We start from the raw sequence: 23,131 nt of genomic DNA, 5'->3' as shown, positions 1-23,131 counted from the left end.
CAAAAAACATTTAGCCCTTTGCTCTTTCTGTAGTAGAAGTACACACATCCACTCACACCAACACCCAAACGCATGCACCTGTGGCCACAACGAGACTGGCTGTTGATTATTGACATCAGTTGCCTGGGCACATACATGTGGATAGAGGGTAGGCAGGGAAACACGAGGTGAGGAAAGTGTGAGGCAGGTCTCTCGAAAGATGACTTAGGGGTTGCACAACAAGGTGAAAGAAATTCAGAGAGTAGAGCCTATAGAAGGTAGAGGAAGGAGAGGAAGGGAAGGGAGAGAAGGAAAGGAGACAAAGGTGAAAATGAGAAGGGAGACGGAAAAAGAGGGAGGGTTGGAAAAAGGGGTGAGGCAGTGGTGGGGGAGGAATGCCAACATGGGGGGGAAGTGGTGGGAGAATGCAATATATGATTTAGACGGGGAAGGAATGGTGTGAACAGAAGAGAGAAGCAAAAAGTTAAGATGAGACAGCAGAAAACAGGTGAGTGGAGGTTTAGACCAGGGGGATCACAAGAGTGCAACATACACTGGAGGTAGAATCCCCACCTGCATAGTTCAGAGAAACTAGTGCTGAAAGGGAGTATCCAAATGGTTCGCACAGTGGAGCAGCTGTTGAAGTCATTTGTGTTGTAGTGTGAAGCATCTGGATGGTCACGTTTGCAGTTTGCCATAATTTGGTAGTGGCCATTCCTGTGAGTAGGCAGTTGGGTACTTGTCAAGTACAGTAATTTCAGCTTAGCTGATATGTAACATCGCTGCTTTCACACGAGGCTCTGCCTTTTATAGGGTAGGAAATGACATTTACTGCACTGTGGTAGGTGGTGGTGGGTGAGATGCATGGGAAAGATCTTGCACCTGTGTCGACCACATGGGAATGAACCATGATGTGAAGAATTGGACTTTGAATAGGGATGGACAAAGATATTCTTAGGATGGATGGGCAGCAGAGCACAACTGGGGTGACGTGAGTAGGATTTTGGGTAGGTGAAGGTCCTGGTCTTTCTCAGATTAATGAGTTACCTTCCTAGGTGGGGATGTCTATCTTTCAAATGGCTCCATAAATATGTCTGTTCATATGGACCTCACTAACCACTGCTATTAACTCCACTTTGTTAGCTGTCTCCTTTTTCACATCAAAAAGTTTCTTCCATACAGCCTTGCCACTTGTGAACACCAAATATGCATTGGAAAGCAGGAGTTGTTGAAATATACCAAAAACCTTACCAGAGCTACAATTGGTGCACTAAATCCTATCTGTTTCAGCCATGAACAGATCTTCAACACACTTCATCCTCTGACAACAGTAACCATGGTAGCCAGCCACCTATCAGCACCCTTCTCACCTAGTATCACCAAAGCTTTGAACTGCTCACCCATATTTTTCACAGTAGGTTCATCTACCTGTCGTCGTGCCATGAGATTAGGAATGTCCTACCCGAAATCCTATCCACATCACTCAGAGTTGTATTTCACTGCCCATTCGACATACGGACTGTCCTTGTTCGTTCCTATTCCAATACTGCTGCCAATGCAACAGCCCATGGGTCATTCCTCTGTAGTCAGCTCAAGTACAAGACCTGTCCTTAAAATTCACCCACTGTCTCCCACTGCCTCCTACCGCAGTCCAGTCACCGGCATTTCCTACCCAATAAAAGGCAGGGCCTTGTGTAAAAGCAGCCATGTTATGTATTAATTAAGCTTCAATTCCGTGTGTGCATGACAAGTAACAATCTGTCTACTGGCATGAATGGCTACTGACAGTTATGGCAAAATGCGAAGTTGACCATCTAGTTGCCAAACATGCTGTGCACAACAGCGTTAATGGTTTCAACAGCTGCTTCGCTACTTGAGCCGTTTGGATTTCTCTTCCAGCACTAGTGTCTATGACCTATGCAGATGGGAATTCTCTCTTCAGCACATACTGTTCACTTGCGAACCCCCTGCCTTTAACTTCCACTAACCTGTTTCCCACTGCCTCGCCGTACTGTTTCCCTCTTCACCCCCTCTCTCCCCCCCCCCCCCCCTCCACCCCATATGTAGCCATTCTCTCTCTCTCTCTCTCTCTCTCTCTCTCTCTCTCTCTCTACCTACCTACCTACCTACTTACCTTTCTACCCTCTATACAGCGGAGCAGGTTAGGATCCCAAGTATCACACGCAGCAGCCATTCACCAAAGAGGACTCTCATTGATGAGTAATCAGTGAAAAGGAGTTTTACATTATGCTCTTGAGCCTTATTAATAATGGTGTTATTGTGGTGATGGCTTAGTGCACTGGTTAAGATCAATTCTTGATATGCTGAAAGTTGTGGGCTCGAATCCTATCACGTGCTTATAATTTTCATTTTTAAGTCTCTATCAAAATGACTTTGATTGTTGTTTTTATTCAGTTCCTTAATTCTTTGCCACATCATTTTAATTATCATATTAACTTTTTATTTTTTCTCATTTTTTCTTACTATATGATTTTTTTATTTGGAGCATTTGTGTATGTGTTTTTTTAATTATTTTTGTCTATTAAATTTGATTGAATTTCTTCCATTTTATCATTTTACATTTTTGTCAATATTACTGTATTCATTACTGCTGTTGCTCATTTTATTTTAATTTCTATTTCTTTATAATACCTTCTTTCATTTAAATCTTCATTTTATTTTTTTGCCCATGTTACACAAAAATTTATATTTTGAATGTATGTATGATAGTTACTATAAAAAAAATTACATCTTGTAATGAAAAATACATTTTTGGTTGATTATTTAGTCTTTTATTTTTGGACCAGTGAGTCAGCATTTTAAGATCTTCAAATATTATGTTTGATAAACAAAAATAATTAAAATTACATAGGCAAAGATTCCAAATCAAAAAAGAATGATCATAATAAAAAAATGAGAGCAGATAATAAAGTTATATGAGTAAAATGATGTGTTAAATATTAGAAATAAAAACATTAATTTAAACAAATTAACTGAATAAAAACAATGATCAAAGTAATTTCAATAAAGATTTAAAAATAAAAGTTTAAAAGCACGTTACAGGATTGAAACCCCCAACCTTCACATCGGGAAAGGATCTTAACTGCTACACTAAATCGCTGCTGTGATAACGCTGCTATTATTAAGGCTCTAGAGCAGTGGTTGTCAACCCGGGCCCTAATGCCCACTAGTGGATGTTCCAGCTTTCATAGTGATCAGTACGTGGCAAGGGATTTTAAAAACATTTTCATTGCCTTTTCATAACATTTTGATGTGGAGTACTTGGTATATAACTACTATTGTACACTTTATCTTGCTTTAACACTACTTAGTAAATTTTGTAAAATTGCTTTGCTACTTTGTAAATCAATATTACTGAGGAACTGGTGGGCGATTAGAAAATTTTACTACTAACAGAAATATAAAAGTGGACAGTAAGGAAAAAAAGGTGACAACCCCTTCTCTAGGCTATCATGCAAAATTCAGTTTCATTCATTAATCACAAATGTGGGTCTGCTTTGATGAACGGCTGCACAGTGTGATACTTAGCACCCTCAAGTACACAACCAAATAAATGGTTTAAAAAAGTCAATCCCTCTCCTGAGGACATCCCCTTGTTAATAAATTATTAATTTACTTGCAGCTGGTACAACTATTTGGTACATAGTACTAGTCGATCCTGATTGTTTTACTTTTAATTCCAAAAATACAGAATTTTATTGTTCACATTTTGATACCTCTCTCCTTCCACCCCTCCCCTCCCCTTCCCCTACCCTTCCCCTCCCCCTCCCCCTCCCCCTTCCCCCTCCCCCTTCCTCCCTCCCCCTTCCTCCCTCCCCCTTCCCCATCCCCCTTCCCCACCCCTCCCCCTTCCCCCCCACCTTCCCCTGCCCTCCCCCTTCCGCCCACCCCTTCCCCTACGCTCCCCCTTCCCCACCCCTTCCCCTACCCTCCCCCTCCCCTCCCCATTCCCCACCCCTTCCCCTCCCCCTCCCTCCCCTTCTTACCCACCCCTCCCCTCCCCATTCCCCACCCCCTTCCCCTCCCCCTCCCTCCCCTTCCCCTCCCCACCCTACCCGCCCCTTCCCCTGCCCTCCCTCCCCACACCTCCCTCCCCACCCCCTCCCTCACCTACCCCTCCCCCCCACACCCTCCCCGCACCTTCCCTTCCCCTCCCTCCCCACCCCCTTCCCCTCCCCTCCCTCCCCACCCCCTCCCTTCCCCCTCCCTTCCCACACTCTTCCCCTCCCTTCCCTTCCCCTTCCTTCCTCCCCACACCCTCCCTCCACTCCCTTCCCACCCCCTCCCCTCCCTTCCCACCCCCTCACCTCCCTTCCCACCCCCTCCCCTCCCTTCCCACCCCTCACCTCCCTTCCCACCCCCTCCCCTCCCTTCCCACCCCCCTCCCCTCCCTTCCCACCCCCTCCACCCTCCCTTCCCACCCCCTCCACCCTCCCTTCCCACCCCCTCCACCCTCCCTTCCCTCCCTCACCCCCTCCACACCCCCTCCCTCACCCCCTCCACACCCCCTCCCTCTCCCCCTCCACACCCCCTCCCTCTCCCCCTCCACACCCCCTCCCTCTCCCCCTCCACACCCCCTCCCTCTCCCCCTCCACACCCCCTCCCCCACTGCCTCCCCCTCCACACCCCTCCCCCGCTGCCTCCCCCTCCTCCCCCTCCCCCTTCCCCTCCTCCCCCTCCACCTCCCCTCCCCCTCCTCCCCCTCCACCTCCCCTCCCCTCCCCCTCCCCCTCATTGTTCCCATCCTCAACACTTATGATTTATGTATTTGGAAACACTATTTCCCCGAGGTACAACATTAGATTTACTTATTGCTGGATGTTATTTTCCATACTACTCTTAAGCTCAAAAATCCTTTGATAGTAAAATATTCGTACATAAATTTCTGTGCACAGAGTCATCAGGGGCACCTGTATCTTCAAGGTGGAGATCGGACATACATCAATCTTGGAGAAAATTTAATGAAAGTTTATCATCAGCATCCTAAGGACCAACGTTCACCTCTTTACAGCTCAGGAGAAGTCTTTTTAGATACAGAAAATGTTACTGTTACAAGCACATTGATGGGCAGTAAACAGTGGATTGTTGTTCCTATTCCTTCTGCATACTCTAGCACAAATTGGCCAATAAGAGTAAGTCTAGTGTCCTTTTCAGCTACTTTTTACAGTAAAAAATCTTAAAATACTGTTTATTAATCAATTCATTTATTGCAGTACACAGCTCTAGATTCAGAAGGCCAAAATTTAGCTGTTGCAGGCCGTACTGGTTTAGCACATTATTCCTTAATCAGCCGCAAATGGAAATTATTTGGAAATGAAACTCAGGAGAAAGACTTTGTGGTGACTGGTGGACTGATGTGGTGGCGAGAGCATTTGGTGATGGGGTGTTACAGCATAATAGAAAATAGAGATGAAATTCGCATATACCCTCGAGAAGCGAGGCTAGACAATGCTTTTGCAAAAATCACTAAAGTATCAGCACAGGTACTACTTTTGAATATGTTCAGGGATAAGCTTATAATATTCTGTGCAAATGGACAGCTTACTATTTATTCACTTCTGGCACGAGATAACCAACCTTGTAAGTATGGTTTTAGTACATCTAGTAGATGATATAAATTGTTATCATTGTTTAGAGATTTTGATTTTAATGCTTATCATGAATAGAGATTACCAATAGGAAGTGTGATTTTATTTCAATGCATTGTTTTCCTCTCTTTCATGCACTTAGTGGGAGCTGTGGAAGTAACAAGACTACAGGCCTTGGATATCAGTGCATTGTGTGTGCATCCTGCTTGTGTTGTGTCTGTTACATTAACTGCACTACGTACAGAAATAGGTCGTCATGCCTCGAAAGAGTTTGAAAGTATTATGCTGAACATAAGTGGAAGACTTCTTATGGTTCAGCGAGAAATGAAGAATGTGAATGAAATTAATGATGTCGTAAGTTTGTATTTGTCTCTCAGCTTCCGTCTTCCTGTTTCTGATTTATATTCTATTACATCAAGTAGCACATTTTGTGGAATTATTTATTTAGTGAGGTTCTTTCTTTCATTGGTGTAGCTGCAGTGATAATTACTGTTGTGAGTTTCAGGCATGTTTAAGGCCGAAAGATCACAGTAGGGAAACATTTTCATTAAATGATGGTGTACAATCCATTTTGTTGCTAAAACTATGTGAGAGAATTATTTTACAGATCTATTATTTGCAACTATGTTTATACTCCATACGTCATTGTAAAGCACATTTATTGTACAGCAGTGGAACTTCAATTTTACATTGTCTGATTTTACTTTTTTTTGCAGTTTTAAACCATAAATTTGTAGCCTCTGTTAAAAACCCATAACATCAATGCTAAAAATTCCCTGACTTTACATTTCTTCCTAATATGGTTTACCTTGATTCTAAGTTCTTACTGGACATCTCACTTAACTTGGTCCCGTTTTCTTCCTATTGACATGTGATGTGACTGAATGAGTTATAAGTGACACAGAAAATAGATGGTTTGCACCGTGAGTAGTGGCAGAGTTACGCAAATATTGTAGGCCATTGTGGAGAGGGGAGACATGGCAGAGGAAATGCTGACATAATCCACAATTGTTGTTGTCAACACAGCTTGCAACATTTAGCTTCACCGTGCAGTTATGATACAGCTACTGCTAGGTTGCAGCAGTAATGGAAAAACAAGACAGTTGATGCAAGATATTCCAGAATGAGTCGATATGTGATGAAGGGGCCCAGCCACCACCTTTTCTTGTGCCACTTATAACTCAGTCTCATCTTTTTTGCATGTATTTCTGATGTACTGTATTTAGTAACAGTATCAGTCATCAACCCTTTAAATTCAAACACTGAGTCTTCAAGAATACGCTTGGTCTTAGTCGAGGAAATGTTGCCCATTTGTGGTTAGTGAACTCTTATGGGCTGGTAGCTTGTTAAGTTACTACCCAATAGCCAGTGCAGCCACCACACCACACCAACACACGTAAAATGAGCTCACCTACTGGATGTGTGGAGAGGCAGCAGTGATAAAGGGCATGAAGTGAAACTGTATCACCTGAGCTTTCTTTCAAATTTACATTTTACACAGTGTACAGAAAATCACTTAGCCGACTTCTAATAAGCTTGTAACCTCAATTGGGGAAGTAATCACATTTTTTCACATCTCTGTTTCTCTCATCGAGCTTAAAATGACACTTTAACAGTGGTGAGCGTATGAAGTGTGGCTCATAAGGAAAGCTTTAAACAATAACAGCAGTGGTGACAAAGTATGTCATTAAGATGATGTCCGCATTTAAGCTTATGGTTTAATCACCTAGCTGCTGTGATGTTTTTGGTTTAATTCAACATGTTAATCAATTTTTGTTTTATTTTTTTGGGTGAGCATAAAGGATTCTCTCTCAAAAACATGTGTATTGAACATATAATTTGTGTTTGTGGCATGTCGGAAAACAGCTTGATTACCTTGTGCCCAGATACCAATTTCAATTTTTGAAGAGTTTTTACTTGCTGTTACACATCTGTGATTTTTTAAGAACTGATGAAATTCATTACCACAAATTATTGTACAAACATTGTATTGTACATTTAATTTTCTTCATTTAACCAGATTTTATACAAAGCATTGTAAAGGATTGCGATTTTTAATCATATATGCCAATTACATGTGTTTTTGCCCATATTTTGGGAGGTTTTAACATTCCCCTCAATTCTACATTTTCCTCAGTTTTGTGTTTGTTGTCTGGACTGTACAAAAGATAAAATGGGGGTTTCACTGTACGTATTAGGATTCCTACAGTTCCATTAATCTGTGCACCATGTGAAGAATGATTGCTTATATTTCTCTCTGTGTGCAGTCTTTTTTGTCTTTAAAGTGTCTACGGGAGCTCTGCACAGCAGCCGACAACATATCACTGGAAAAAAAAAATTCTTGCTACCTTAAGAATTCAATCTGATGTTTTTCTATAACATTAAGAATATTTTCACAAGATACTCAGTATCTCTCTTCAAGGGTCAGCCATTTGAAAACTTTCAGTATTTCCTCTATTCTCCCTCATGACATAAACAGACATTTGACCATTCAAGCTGCAGTTTTCTAAATTTCATCTAATATTGATTCCACAAATTTCAACAGTGTATCGCCATATCAGAATTTTCCCTTTAAATTGAAGCCTGTGATTTGTTTCACTTACAACTGAGCCTGTGACTTATTTCTTCTTCATATTCCCAGACACATTGTTATTCCCTGGTATATATGTATGATACGACCGGTTCAAGTTACATTTTATTAGTTCCATAATTAAAGGCTACAAGATTTTCAAGTTTCATGAAATGTAGAATTTTATACAGGATGAAGCAGAACACCTCCTATGAACTTTCTGAAGTGGTAGTATGGTCCAAAACAAGAAATAAATGTCTAGTAAATATGGGGCTGTAGAATGCCTACCTACATATGTAACTTTACACTGAAGAGTCCGTAGATGCGACTGGATAGGCATCAACGTTAATAGCCACTAGTAGGAGGACAAACTATCATTGAAGTAACAAAGTCAGTAATGGCCTCCTCGGAATCAAATGGGCTGAATCTGGAGCGACGCTCGTAGAGCTCCACAGCGCCAGCTAGAGGGCACTGTCGTCGGTGTCTCGTAGTGCCAACTTATGAATTTGTACATATGCCGTGGTATCATTGCTATCGAAACCACATCCCTCCTCCCTGAAATGATGCACCGTCGTTGAGTATGGCTTCCGACGGCGGGTGGAGGGACCCACAGGTGGCGGAGCTGAGGGGGCGGACAGCAGAACTGCCGGGGCGCTTTCCACCCGCGAGCCCGAATTGCTCACAAGGAGGTGAGGAAAACGCCCGTGTAAAACCTCCCCAGGCTGCGCACCTGCACTGGGTATGCTTGGATGAGGAGGCGGAGCAATGACCTCAATGGGCGACGGCGGCGCCGATGTGATGGCAGCCTGTGTCCATCGGTTCTGGCACAGCGGATGAACACGGTGGTGGTGGCGACAGCAGCCGGAGGTGGGGCCGTGGTGGCGGCGAGAGGCGCCTGTTCGGTGCAGGTGACTGTACCGGCTGGGGTGACGATGGCAGGCATGCCCGCGGCAGAGGCACGAGCGGTGGAGGTGCCATTAGTGGAGTCGTGGGCTGACGCAGCAGAAGCTGCGAAGCCTCCAATTCTGCCGGAAAACAACCAGCGGCAGAAAACAGAGGACAGCACAAACGGATCTGGTTCCGGTGTCGCTTGACAGTGCCGGAAGGACCAGAAATGACAAATTAGGTGCGGCCAAGCTGGCAAAGAATGCGCCCTTGCTCCCAGCACTGCCTGCCAGAGAAAATGCTATAGAACACCAAATCATGCGGCGCCAAGCCAGAACGAGGCGAAGGAGTGGGAGCGCGCGGTGGCGGGTGCTGTAGCTACAGGAGCGACCGATGGGTGTGGCCATTTAGCAATTCCGCTGGGGAAAGTGTGTTCACGAGAGTGCATGGAGCGCAACTTGCTCATCTGCGACTTAAACGTACGCACAAAGCGTTCAGCCTCACCGTTCAACTGGGAGTGGAACGGGGCCGAGGTCAGATGGTGAATGCCATTAGCAACACAGAACGCTTCAAACTTTGAGGACACAAATTGGGGGCTATTGTCCGAGACAGTAACTTCAGGAAGGCCCTCAATGCAAAAAATAGATGTCAAAGCCCGAATAGTACTGGCAGAAGTAGTAGAAGACGTAGGTACAACAACCAGTGGGTGTCCCAGATAGGACCCGCAAAATGAATATGAACGTGTAGCCAGGGCGCAGTAGGAGTCGGTCACGCAAAGAAGCGCTTGCGGGGAGCAGACTGATGTTCCGCGCAAGAGCGACAATTAGCAAGCAAGTTCTCAATTTGTTTATCAATGCTGACTCAAGTGCAGCGATGACGCGTTAATTGCTTCATCCACACTATACTCCAATGACAAGTGTGCAGCAATATGATGATTTCTGGCTGCAACGAATGAGGTACAACCACATGAGACTGATCATTGTCAGTTCGTAACAAGATAACACCATGGTGTACAGACAAGTTGTGATGTTGCACGAAGTAATGCCGTACAGGGGGATCTCAAATCTGTGTAGCAGATGGAGGCCATTGAGTGTGAATATACTGCAAAAGAATCTGCAAAGAAGCATCGGCGGCTGTCGCAGAAGCAATGTGACGAAAATCCACTGGAAAACCATCAGCTAAGTCCTTATCTTGCGAATCAATAAACATGCAGGACAATTCGGAAGAATCAAACACTTCGTCACGACCAATAGGTAGACGAGACAAAGCATCAGCATTGCCATGCTGGGCCGTAAGCCAAAACAAAATTTCGCAATTGTAGTTAGACAAAAACAAGGACCAACGGTGCAACTTTTGTGCAGTACGGGCCGGAATTGGCTTTGACCGGTGGAACGACGACATCAAAGGCTTGTGCTCGGTGACCAAATAGAACTTTCGACCATACAAAAAAATCATGAAAGTTAGTTACGCCATATACAATTGCTATAGCATCTTTCTTGATTTGAGAATAGTTTTGCAGGGCAGAATTGAGCAACTTAGATGCAAAAGCGATCAGGCGATCGACAGAATTAATGCGGTGCGAGAGAACCTCTCTGATGTCGTGAGAAGATGCATCGACAGCCAAAACAACCGGTTTGGTGCGATCAAAAGGAATCAAACAGCGATCACTCAACAAAGCAGATTTGAGCTTGTGGAAAGCAGTGACACATTCTGAAGACCAAACAAAATGAACGTTCTTACGTCGAAGGCGATGCAATGGCGCTGCAATCTGTGCCGCATTTGGTATAAACCGAATATAATAAGTGATTTTACCCAACACAGACTGAAGTTCTTACAAATTCCTGGGTGCTGGCAAGTCTGTAATCTCACTGAGATGTGATGGCGATGGTGGACACCCTGTCCGTTAATCATATGTCCTAAATACTGAATTTCAGTTTGAAAAATTTTCAACTGGTCTCTGTTACACTTTAGTCTTGCCTGCAAAAGTACAGTAGATAAGGCGTGCAAATTCTGCAAATGTTCGTCAGGGATGCGACCTGATACAACTATATCATTCAGATAATTAGAGCAGCCAGGGACAGTGGCACACAACTGCTGCAAGTAAGACTGAAAAATAGCAGGAGCCGAAGCACAACTGAACGGAAGGCGGCGAAACTTGAACAATCCAAGGTGGGTGTTGATCACAAAATAGCGCTGAGACTGTTCGTCGAGTGGAATCTGAAAGTATGTGTCCCGCAAGTCAATCGTGGAAAATAATTTTCCCTCACCCAGCTTATCGAAAATGTCTTCAGGACACTCCTAAATGCAGTGTAGCTACCACTGTCTGGGGATTTACTGTAGACTTAAAGTCAGCACAAATACGGAGATGACCGTTTGGTTTCTTCACACAAACTATAGGTGAAGCCTATGGCGAGGTAGAAACAGGTTCAATGACACCACTTCTTGCAAATGCTTAAGTTCAGCAGCTACGGTGTGACGCAGTGCATGCGGTACGAGGCGTGCGCACCGGAAAACAGGCATGGCATTGTCTTTAAGTACAACATGCGCTGCAAAGTCTGTGGCACAACCAAGACCATCAGAAAAGAGTTCAGCAAAATCATCGCACAGTGCGGCAACACTGTCTCCATGGTCACTAGCGTTGATGCAAGGTACATTGTCCTGAATTGCGAGGCCAAAAAGTTCAAATGCGTCCATGCCAAAAATGTTCGTAGCATCACTAGAGTGGAGCACATGGAAAAACACTGTACGGGTCATTGTACCATACGTGGCTTGCAAACTACACACGCCGAGCACTGAGATTTCCTGTCCAGTAGATGCAGTCAACGTGGAATGTGAACGATGAAGCGGGGACGAACCAAGCAAGTCATATGTTGATTTGTTCAGTAAAGAAACCGACGCACCAGTGTCCAGCTGCATGCGAACAGAACGTCCACTAATGTACAAAGTGACAAAAAGTTTCCTCGCATTACACTCAATGCGAGAGGAAGTGTCTAGCAAAACTTGATCCACATGATGAGCTGTTGATGCATGTGAAGCAGAAGGCTTTGAATAAATGGCATTAACGTCGATAGGCTGATGTGAATCGTGACCATGGCGGTTGCCGTTGCGGTGACACCCATGCGAGTCACATGAACGAGAGACAAGTTGTGAATTAGAGTTTCCCTTACTACACACAGCTTGCATGTGTCCTTTCTTATTACTAAAATAACACTGTGCTTGACGGGATGGGCAATTGTCCCGTGGGTGGGCATAAAAGCAGTTCGGACATGATTTCGGTTTCTTAGTAGGTGCCAGGAGTGAAATTTGTTTATGTGCGCGTGAGCGGTGCGGCGTGGCTGGCCGTGCTGGAGCCAGGCGGAAGGGCACGTGTTGTGCCGCGATAACAGTACACACACACAGTGTCATGTTGAATGTGGAAGTAGCCATGTCTAATGTATCTTGTCTGTCTAGCATGTCCACTACTTCCTGCAAAGACTGGTTTTTAAATTCGAGGATTTGCTCGCTGTGATCTGCCACATTCTGTGTCTAATCATTATATCCGCATATAATAATCCACACGAGAAATTAAAGTTACAATCAGAAGTTAGTCCCTGAAGGTCCGCTAACCAAGATTTATTCGACTGAGCAGGGCCACGCCGGAGGCGAAAGGATTTGTAGCGTGCGGCTACAACATTTACACTATCGCGGAAGAGGGAGTTCAAAGCATCAATCACTTCATCATACATTTTAGTTTCTGAGCGAGTGGTGGGAAACAACTTGACGAGCACATGGTATAACACAGCACCCACGTTGGCAATGAAAAAGGCAAGCCGCTCTGTACATGGTATTTTGTATGCTGCGAAGTGTGCCTTGAGCTGGGCAATGTATTCTGGCCAGCGTTCAATGTCAGGATTGAAGGCACGAAATGGCGGCGCCGTCGGCGACGGCGTTGGTACAGCGTCGGTACAGGCGGGTGGCATCGGAGGCAACGTAGGAGCTGCAGTTTTTAGTGTGACCAGTCCATTTATGGCAGCAAGCAGCTGCGTCATTTGCTGAGCCTGAAAATGTACGAGATCGGACAGCAAAGCCTGTTCCTGTGGTGAAACCATGGTTTACACAAATGAAGGTCTTATAGCGACTGGGGAAAGCAGCCATACACTCACACGGTCACATGGGCAGTACCGAGCCAAAAATGCAATGATAGGAGAGGTAAGGGGAAACCTCGTCGCCAGCTTTTGTATCCCGCCTGGAAGGTGGCACGTGCGTCTGCTCCTGTAAACTAAATGGGGAGACCGAATGTAGGAAGTGAGCAGGAGCAGGTGAGGTAAGATTCTCAGTACAGCTTTTACGTGAAAGTACATTCAATTATTAGTCAATTACATATGTAACTTTACACTGAAGAGCCTGTAGGTGCGACTGGATAGGCATCAACGTTAATAGCCACTAGTAGTACGACAAACTATCATTGAAGTAACAAAGTCAGTAATGACCCCTATGAAGTAGAAACAGTGTTGCTAGGTCGTCTCGTCGGAATCAAATGGGCCGAATCTGGAGCGACACTCGTAGACCTCCACTACGCTGGCTAGAGGGGGCTGTCGTCGGTGTCTCGTAGAGCCAACTTATGAACTTGCACCTACATCGTGGTATTGTTGCTATCAATACATAGTATTTACTTCAGTAAATTCTTCACAATGATCTGAAGCCTTGACATCATGCCGTGTATTAGAAACTTGGATATTTGTACTTTCGAAATTATGAGTTGAAGATTTCAGTAGGTTAGTATGTAACTTCTTATGTAGCTTTCTTCCTTACTGTCTGCACATCAACCCAAAAAGTGTGAACACAGTATGCATCTGCTACTAATAGCTAGCAAGAACGTTTTCAACTCACACGATCATCTTTCGTTGGCCTAAGAGGAGAATAATGGTACATGTTATTCCAGGAAATCTTATGTTACACTACACCTCTTACCTGAAACATCGCTCAGTTTGTCCTGATGTTCTTTAAAAAAAACCACTTAACTCCTCCCGAACATGCCAATTCGTACCGACCAGCCGCCGTGTCATCCTCAGCCCATAGGCATCACTGGATGCAGAAGTGGAGGGGCATTTGGTCAGCACACTGCTCTCCCGACTGTATGTCAGTTTCCGAGACCAGGATATTATAATATTTTTGTTAATTAATGCCTGAGGCAAAATTCAGCATTATGACAATCGTGAAGTTTTCAGGTCATGTACCAAATCTCTCGGATATCACTGTAAAGTTTCTTTAGTTGGCATAAGTGTAACAAGTTTTTTGTAAGTCTAGTCCGATCAGATTAACTTCATTACCTCTACTGTGGTTGTCTTCATGCCATTTGTGAAAGATGCAGGTTGTATTTCACTTTCACATGAGCATTGCTTTTTGAAATTTTGTGCCAATTAGGTTAATTTTATTTTATTTATTTATTTAGATTTTTTTGTGTGGAGTCATCAATATGATAGCTTTTGCAAATGCCAAGTGTAGTTACAAACATAAAATACATCTAGATCTTAGCCTTACAGGTAGTAATTAAACAGTAAATTGATGCTTGTCAAAATACATTACGTCCTACACATATTAATAAAGCCAATTTTTTATGCATTATTTTACAGCTCTTAAATTTAACCATTTAAAATTCTTTGAGTGAATAGAGACACCTTTCAATAAAGAATTCCTTTAGTTTTGATTTGAATTGCTTTTTATTACTGTTTTTCATGGACTCGGGCAGTTTATGATACCATACAGTCCATTAGTGTATCGGCTCTGGTCTGTCATTTTTAATCTTGTTCTTTGTTGGTAGTAAGTCTGTTTGGACCTGGTGTTGTGGTCATGTATATCTATAGGGGGCCGAACTGCACAATAACCCTGGGTTCGGTGTGGGGCGGCAGAGGGGTGTAGTGGACTGCGGTAGTCGTCGTGGGGTTGTGGACCACTGCGGCTGCAGTGGGGACGGAGCCTCTCCGTCGTTTCTAGGTCCCCGGTTAACATACAAAATGCAATTGTTAATTTATTACTAACATTGAAACTCGAGCAAATGAATGGATTTTTCAAATTTATTATTGCCATAATTATCGCATTTGTGAACACAGTGTAACTAGTTATTCACTTAATTTTTGTGCCCTGACCCCTTTTCCAAGTAGTAGTGTTAATTGTTGTCTTGTGATGAACAGTTATTTAACAAAATATTCTTAGGATTTATTCATGAAGAATGCCAGTTTGTGGATGGAACATACTAATTTATACTAGACATAGTCAGTTTTTTGGTTAATGTTAAGAGTTAATGATATTATTAAGATTTAATTTTTTCCCCTAGTTTCAGCCTCCAACAGTTTTGGCATCCTGTGTTGAAAATGTCTGGGTACCTAGGAAATCTCGAAGAGAAAAACCTCACCTAACAGAAGCTCTGTGGTTGTTTTGTGGTTCACATGGCATGAGAGTTTGGTTACCATTGTTCCCAAAAGATGGTGACAAATCTCATACGTTCATGTCAAAAAGAATTATGTTACCATTTCAGCTTCGAATTTATCCTCTAGGTAAGAATTCATGTGGAAACTACACCATATATTAATCATAAGAGCATAAAAGTCACCTCTAATTCACATGAGTTGATTTATTTTACATCAGTTACGTTAAGGAAGTTGTATTGATCCCCAGTATCATAACTTATATCATCACTGCATGTTGTTTCATTTGTAGAAGCAATTTATATCATTTATGTTGAAGTAAGTGTTAATTTCCTCTTCCAGAATTAATGATATTAAGGTATCTATCTGACTTTTTTGTGGTGCTAGTAGTTATGTAATTAGTATTGATATTATGTATTGAGCTATTGGTTGGAAGTAGAGATGTATTACTTGCAACAAATTTCATTAACGAATAAATATACTAAGAAGCACTGGTTAGATTACTAAGTTCCTTGAACAGGTTTCTACATGATGATCTTCAATTTACATCACAAATGATTCTTAGCACACACTTTTGCACCCTAAAAACTTTTGTTCGGTTTGATGATTGCCCCAGAATATGATCCCATATGACATAATAGAATGAAAATAAGCAGAGTATGCAAGTTTTTTTTATATTTATATCTCCAACATCTGACATCATTTTCACGGCAAATACAGACTTGTTTAGGCGCTTAAGCAATTCTGTGGTATGCCCTTCCCAACTGAATTTATTGTCGAGTAGTAATCCCAGAAATTTAACACTGTCAACCTCTTCGATCTGCATATCTTCATATTTTGTACACATGCCTGAAGAACTCTCTCACAGGTTCTGAACTACATATAGTGGGTATTCTCAAAGCTTAATGACAGTGAATGAGCTTTAAACCACTTATTAATGTCAGTGAAAATTTGAGTAGCAGCTATTTCTAAATCTGTACTTGACTTGAATATAATAGAGGGAAACATTCCACGTGAGAAAAATATATCTAAAAACAAAGATGACGTGACTTACCAAACGAAAGCGCTGGCATGTTGATAGACACACAAACAAACACAAACACACACACAAAATTCAAGCTTTCACAACCAACTGTTGCTTTATCAGGAAAGAGGGAAGGAGAGGGAAAGACGAAAGGGTGTGGGTTTTAAGGGAGAGGGTAAGGAGTCATTCCAATCCCGGGAGCGGAAGAACTTACCTTGGGGGGAAAAAAGGACAGGTATACACTCTCGCGCTCGCACACACACACACACACACACACACACACACACACACACACACATCCATCCATCCGCACATACACAGACACAAGCAGACATTTGTAAAGGCAAAGAATTTGGGCAGAGATGTCAGTCAATGCGGAAGTACAGAGGAAAAGATGTTGTTGAATGACAGGTGAGGTATGAGCGGCGGCAACTTGAAATTAGTGGAGGTTGAGACCTGGTGGGTAACGGGAAGCGAGAATATATTGAAGGGCAAGTTCCCATCTCCAGAGCTCTGATAGGTTGGTGTCAGCTGTCCAACACTCCAACTGTCCTACACTCGTACTCTCTGCTGGAAATATCACTTTGCCATGAAGAAAAATGATCCTAATCCTACTCCTAATGATCCAACTCCCCAAGACACTATCCAAATTGAACCCTGCCTGGAACAGTTCCATCCTCCGTCACAGCGGGACCCACCTCCTCTTCCTCAAAATCACCCTCTCCAAAACTTCCAGGAATTTCTGACTTCCAGCCTTGCCTCTCAATCCTTCTTAAAAAACCTTAATCCTACTCCCAACGTCACCACTGCTGAAGCCCAGGCTATCTGTGAGCTGAAGGCTGACCGATCCATCGTCATTCTTCCGGCGGACAAGGGTTCCACGACTGTGGTACTTGATCGTCGAGAGTATGTGGCTGAGGGACTGCGTCAGCTTTCAGACAACACTACATATAAAGTTTGCCAAGGTAATCCCATTCCTGATGTCCAGGCGGAGCTTCAAGGAATCCTCAGAACCTTAAGCACCCTACAAAACCTCTCACCTGACTCCATCAACCTCCTGACCCCACCGACACCCCGCACCCCTACCTTCTACCTTCTTCCTAAAATTCACAAACCCAATCATCCCGGCTGCCCCATTGTAGCTGGTTACCAAGCCCCCACAGAACGTATCTCTGCCTATGTAGATCAACACCTTCAACCCATCACATGCAGTCTCCCATCCTTCATCAAAGACACCAACAACTTTCTCGAATGCCTGGAATGCTTACCCAATCTGTTACCCCCGGAAACCATCATTGTAACCATTGATGCCACTTCCTTATACAAAAATATTTCTCACGTCCAGGGCCTCGCTGCGATGGAGCACTTCCTTTCACGCCGATCACCTGCCACCCTACCTAAAACCTCTTTCCTCATTACCTTAGCCAGCTTCATCCTGACTCACAACTTCTTCGCTTTCGAAGGCCAGACATACCAACAATTAAAGGGAACAGCCATGGGTACCACGATGGCCCCCTCGAGCGCCAACCTATTTATGGGTCGCTTACCCAGGCCTGCCAACCCAAAGTTTGGTACAGATTGATTGATGACATCTTCATGATCTGGCCTCACAGTGAAGAAGAACTCCAGAATTTCCTCTCCAACCTCAACTCCTTTGGTTCCATCAGATTCACCTGGTTCTACTCCAAATCCCATGCCACTTTCCTTGACGTTGACCTCCATCTATCCAATGGCCAGCTTCACACATCCATCCACATCAAACCCACCAACAAGCAACAGTACCTCCATTACGACAGCTGCCACCCATTCCATATCAAATGGTCCCTTCCCTACAGCCTAGGTCTTCATAGCAAACGAATCTGCTCCAGTCTGGAATCCCTGAACCATTACACCAACAACCTGAAAACAGATTTTGCATCCCGCAACTACCCTCCTGACCTGGTACAGAAGCAAATATCCAGAGCAACTTCCTCATCCCCTCAAACCCAGAACCTTCCACAGAAGAACCCCAAAAGTGCCACACTTGTGACAGCACACTTTCCGAGACTGGATCAGACTCTGAATGTGGCTCTCCAGCAGGGATACGACTTCCTCAAATCCTGCCCTGAAATGAGATCCATCCTTCATGAAATCCTCCCCACTCCACCAAGAGTGTCTTTCCGCCGTTCACCTAACCTTCGTAACCTCTTGGTTCATCCCTATGAAATCCCCAAACCACCTTCCCTACCCTCTGACTCCTATCCTTGTAACCGCCCCCAGTGTAAAACCTGTCCCATGCACCCTCCCACCACCACCTACTCCAGTCCTGTCACCCGGAAGGTGTACATGATCAAAGGCAGAGCCATGTGTGAAAGCACCCACGTGATTTACCAACTGACCTGCCTACATTGTGAAGCTTTCTATATGGGAATGACCAGCAACAAACTGTCCATTCGCATGAATGGACACAGGCAGACAGTGTTTGTTGGTAATGAGGATCACCCTGTGGCTAAACATGCCTTGGTACACGACCAGCACATCTTGGCACAGTGTTATACCGTCCGGGTTATCTGGATACTTCCCACTAACACCAACCTGTCGGAACTCCAGAGATGGGAACTTGCCCTTCAGTATATCCTCTCTTCACATTACCCACCAGGCCTAAACCTCCGCTAATTTCAAGTTGCCGCTGCTCATACCTCACCTGTTATTCATCAACATCTTTGCCTCTGTACTTCCGCCTCGACTGACGTCTCTGCCCAAACTCTTTGCCTTTGCAAATGTCTGCTTGTGTCTGTGTATGTGCGGATGGGTATATATATATATATGTGTGTGTGTGTGTGTGTGTGTGTGTGTGTGTGTGTGTGTGTATACCTGTTCTTTTTTTCCCCCTAAGGTAAGTCTTTCCGTTCCCAGGATTGGAATGACTCCTTACCCTCTCCCTTAAAACCCACACCCTTTCATCTTTCTTTCTCCTTCCCTCTTTCCTGATGAAGCAACTGTTGGTTGCGAAAGCTTGAATTTTGTGTGTGTGTTTGTGTTTGTTTGTGTGTTTATCAACATGCCAGTGCTTTCGTTTGGTAAGTCACATCATCTTTGTTTTTAGATATATTTCTGTACTTGACTTGCTACTTATTGAAATGTTTGTATCATCTGCAAACAAACCAAACTTAGCATCTGGCAATGTAACAGATGAGAGGTCATTAATGTACACAAGAAAAAGTAATGGACCCTGTAGTGATTCAAAAATTTCTGTGTAAATTCTAGAACTGCTCAGCCTTCTACCATCTCGAACACATGATATTCTGGGTATGAGTGTGGGATGGTAGAATCCTACCTACTTCACGTCACATGTTTGTGTGTGCAGGTTTTCAAATCAGTCGCGGGAAGAAGTACACGCGGCGGTTGGACGGCACCGACAAGTATTTGTTGGGCAATCCATAGATGTTTTAGTGAGTGTGTAAGGAAAAACCATGGAGTTTATATGCAACTCTGTACTTATTGTGTCATTGACTATTGTTATTAAAACAAGAACGGTTGAAAAAGTACTCTTGTAGACTCTTGATGCAACCTTGTTAGAGGCAAGGCTCATTTTCTGATTCACGTTCAAAAAGATCATGGTATCCAAGCCAACTTTCTTTTAACTGTAACTCAATTTGTTTCTAACATACAACTCTATGAGAGACATGCAGAAAGTTACATATTCATGTGGAAAGTGAAATTTTCATTGTGTTTGGTGGTCAAATACATCGTTAGTTGATGAAAAGTAAAGTTTGTACGTCTGCTTGTTACGTAAGTAAGAGTCTAAAAATTCCTGTACCTAGCGTTATTAGATGGAGAAGAAGTCAAGAGGGTTTCCAGCAGCTGGCTGTTCAGTAAAGAAGAGTGGTTGCAAATTCCGAGTAAGTCACCTCGTAAAGAAGTGGGAGTTGGTTTGGGGGAATAAGACGATATAACCCAGATCCACACTCACACTTTAAGTCATCAGAACGTTAGAACCCAAGAGGGAACCTTGAGGAACACCACATGTAATTAATTCCCAATCAGATGAAGACTGACTGCTTACTGCATAGGTATTTCGCAACAACACCCTTTGTTTCCTGTTAGATGGATAAGACTCAAACCATTTTGCAGCATTGCCAGCGACATTGTATTATTGTAATTTACTTAAAAGAATGCTGTGGTTCATACAGTCAAAGGCTTTAGACAGGTCACAGAAAATGCCAGTAGCCTGTAATTTATTATCTAATGAATTAGGTACATTCACACTGTAAGTGTAAACAGCTTTCTCTATACCAGAATCCTTAAGAAGTCCAAATTGTGACTTGGACAATATATATTTGCAGTCAGATGCTTAAGGAGACGCTTGAACACAACCTTTTCAAATATTTTTGAGGAACCTGCAAAAGTGAAATTGGTAGATAGTTTGATGGTATTCCTTTAACCCCCTTCTTGTAAAGAGGCTTAACTGAAGCATATTTTAGCCAGTCTGGAAATGTTCCACTGATAAGAGGTTGATTACACGAATAACTTAAGATAGAACTGAACTCGCATGAGCACTTTTTGATTAACTTCATTGATATGTTATCATACCCACTATAATATTTGGATTTTAAGGATTTCGTACGATGGATGATACTTCTCTGGGAGAATCGAGCTATTTTTAAAGACTGGTCTCAGATACTCCATTGCACTTTTCACCAAACCTGATAACCCCAAGCTGTCAGTAGTAGAAATGAAGTACTTGTTTAAGAGGTTTGCAACACTACATGCATTTGTTACCAAAGTCTCATTTATTTTTATAGTTATCTGTTCCCCTTTGATTTTGGCCCCACCTGTCTTCTGTCTTCAAGATATCCTATACAGTTTTTATTTTGTTGCCTGATGTAATTTTCTTTTACTCACAATAAAGCTGCTTCAGTTTGTGGATTACTTGCTTCAATACTTTGCTGTATTGTTTGTAATACAGTACAATTCTAACATCAGAGCTGTTCCTAGATAGGAGATACAGTCTCCTTTTTGTTCCACATGATACCTTTATACCTTGTGTAATCCACAGTTCATTTTTTGACTTCCGTGTGATTTGATTTACCTTGAGGGGAAAACAGTTTTCAAAAATAGAGGTAACTTTATTAATGAATGCTTTGTATTTACCATTTGAGTCAGAAATGCTGTAAACATCTATCCAGTTCATGTCTTTGAGTAATTTCCTGAATATCTCAATTTTTGGCTTATTCATTACCCTCCTGTACTCAGATTTAATAGATTTTTTTTATCCTGACAAGTTTCAACATTTATCACAAGATACTGCATCAGATAGCCCATTTACTATTGGTTTTGTATAATATGACTTTTTTCCCTATATTTGTTTACAAAGATGTTATCAGTAGCAGTCTCAGTGCATTTAGGTATCCTAGTTGCAAAGTTCACAGTAAGAACTAAATTGAATGATAGTGTTACTGATTGCAATAATTGTTTACTGACAGAGCTTTTCAATAAATCCACATTAACATCACCAGCAACCACAATTTCCTTGTTTTGCACTAAGAGATGGGACAGCAGAGCTTCCAGATTTTTTATGAAGAGGTTAAAATTCCCTGAAGTTTATACGTGTATACCTATTATTATAAAGGTCTTATCATGAAGTACTGCTTCTGTTGCATAAGCTTCTAAGTGCTGCTCTGAGCAAAATTTATTAATATCATTATTCTTGAAATCAAAACAGTTTCTGACAAATGTGACATCTCCTCCTTTCTCCATATTTTCTCTACAGAAATAAGCAGCTAACTTGAATCCTGTAAGATTTAACATATCTATACCAGTGGTCACATGATGTTCAGAGAGGCAGATTATATTAACTAGTTTGCTCAACTCTAATTCTTCAACACACATTTGCCATGCTGTGACAGCCATTGAGGCAGCGCAATAGACTTTGCCCCTGGCACTGGAATGTGTGAAGACAGCATCTGGCTGATGCACTGCAGTACCTAGGCTTGTCACACAACAGAATAACAATGGCGATTACTGACTGGCCACACAACATCGAACATGAACCAAAAGTAAACTGCTGCCCTATGGAGTGAATGATGGGGACCCGTCCCACTTCTGACACCAATGTAAAATTGCGGTTAGAGGGATGGCATTGTACAGGAGGTGAAGTGATCAGGGCTCATCAAGGTGGTGTCCTGGGCTGACGTTAAACAACAGAAAAAATTAAGTCAATTAAACAGAATATATTGCAGGGTACATGATACATGGGGTGGGCACAGGGTATCAAGTTACTGGGTGTAGACCAGTCCAAGAAAACAAACTAAATCAAGTCTGCAATGGGAGGGAGGTATTTTATGTTCAGTTCTGTTGGTGGCTGGTCATGGGATGCAGAGTCAGATGCTTTGCCTCTGAAGTAAAAGGTCTGTTCTACTCAGGTCTCAATCACAAGAGAGAGAAGCAACTGTATTCTGCTCTGCAGATCCCTCCAAGGGTCCACACACGTTAACTGGCTCTCATGAACGCTGTTGGCTAAGCCGATAGTGTGAATTTGCTAGCAGACTTCATCAGAGGGCTGAGGGCACCTCTTGTCAGCAGCTTTAACTGGACAGAACTGCCTGTGTTCTGGAAGGCAGGCAACTTGTCACATAGGGAGAAAACTTGTGAAGATTTTACTGGGACCTTCAAATTTTTT

The 23,131-nt window shown here is 43.0% G+C and overlaps 1 protein-coding gene across 1 annotated transcript in view; it reads left to right on the top strand.

Moving 5' to 3' along the window:
* The window catches only part of LOC124616792 (guanine nucleotide exchange factor subunit Rich), a 292,166-nt gene that overhangs the window by 106,993 nt on the left and 162,042 nt on the right, over nt 1-23,131 (top strand). Inside the window, exons 9-12 of the mRNA XM_047145207.1 lie at nt 4,896-5,132; nt 5,214-5,580; nt 5,731-5,942; nt 15,356-15,575. Coding sequence (XP_047001163.1) covers nt 4,896-5,132; nt 5,214-5,580; nt 5,731-5,942; nt 15,356-15,575 — 1,036 coding nt within the window. The remainder of the gene's footprint in view (nt 1-4,895; nt 5,133-5,213; nt 5,581-5,730; nt 5,943-15,355; nt 15,576-23,131) is intronic.

The sequence above is a fragment of the Schistocerca americana genome, chromosome 5 (assembly GCF_021461395.2).
Source record: "Schistocerca americana isolate TAMUIC-IGC-003095 chromosome 5, iqSchAmer2.1, whole genome shotgun sequence".
Lineage (NCBI taxonomy): Eukaryota > Metazoa > Arthropoda > Insecta > Orthoptera > Acrididae > Schistocerca > Schistocerca americana.
The sequence above is the reverse complement of the archived record's forward strand: the minus strand, read 5'-3'. Positions and strand labels throughout refer to the sequence as shown.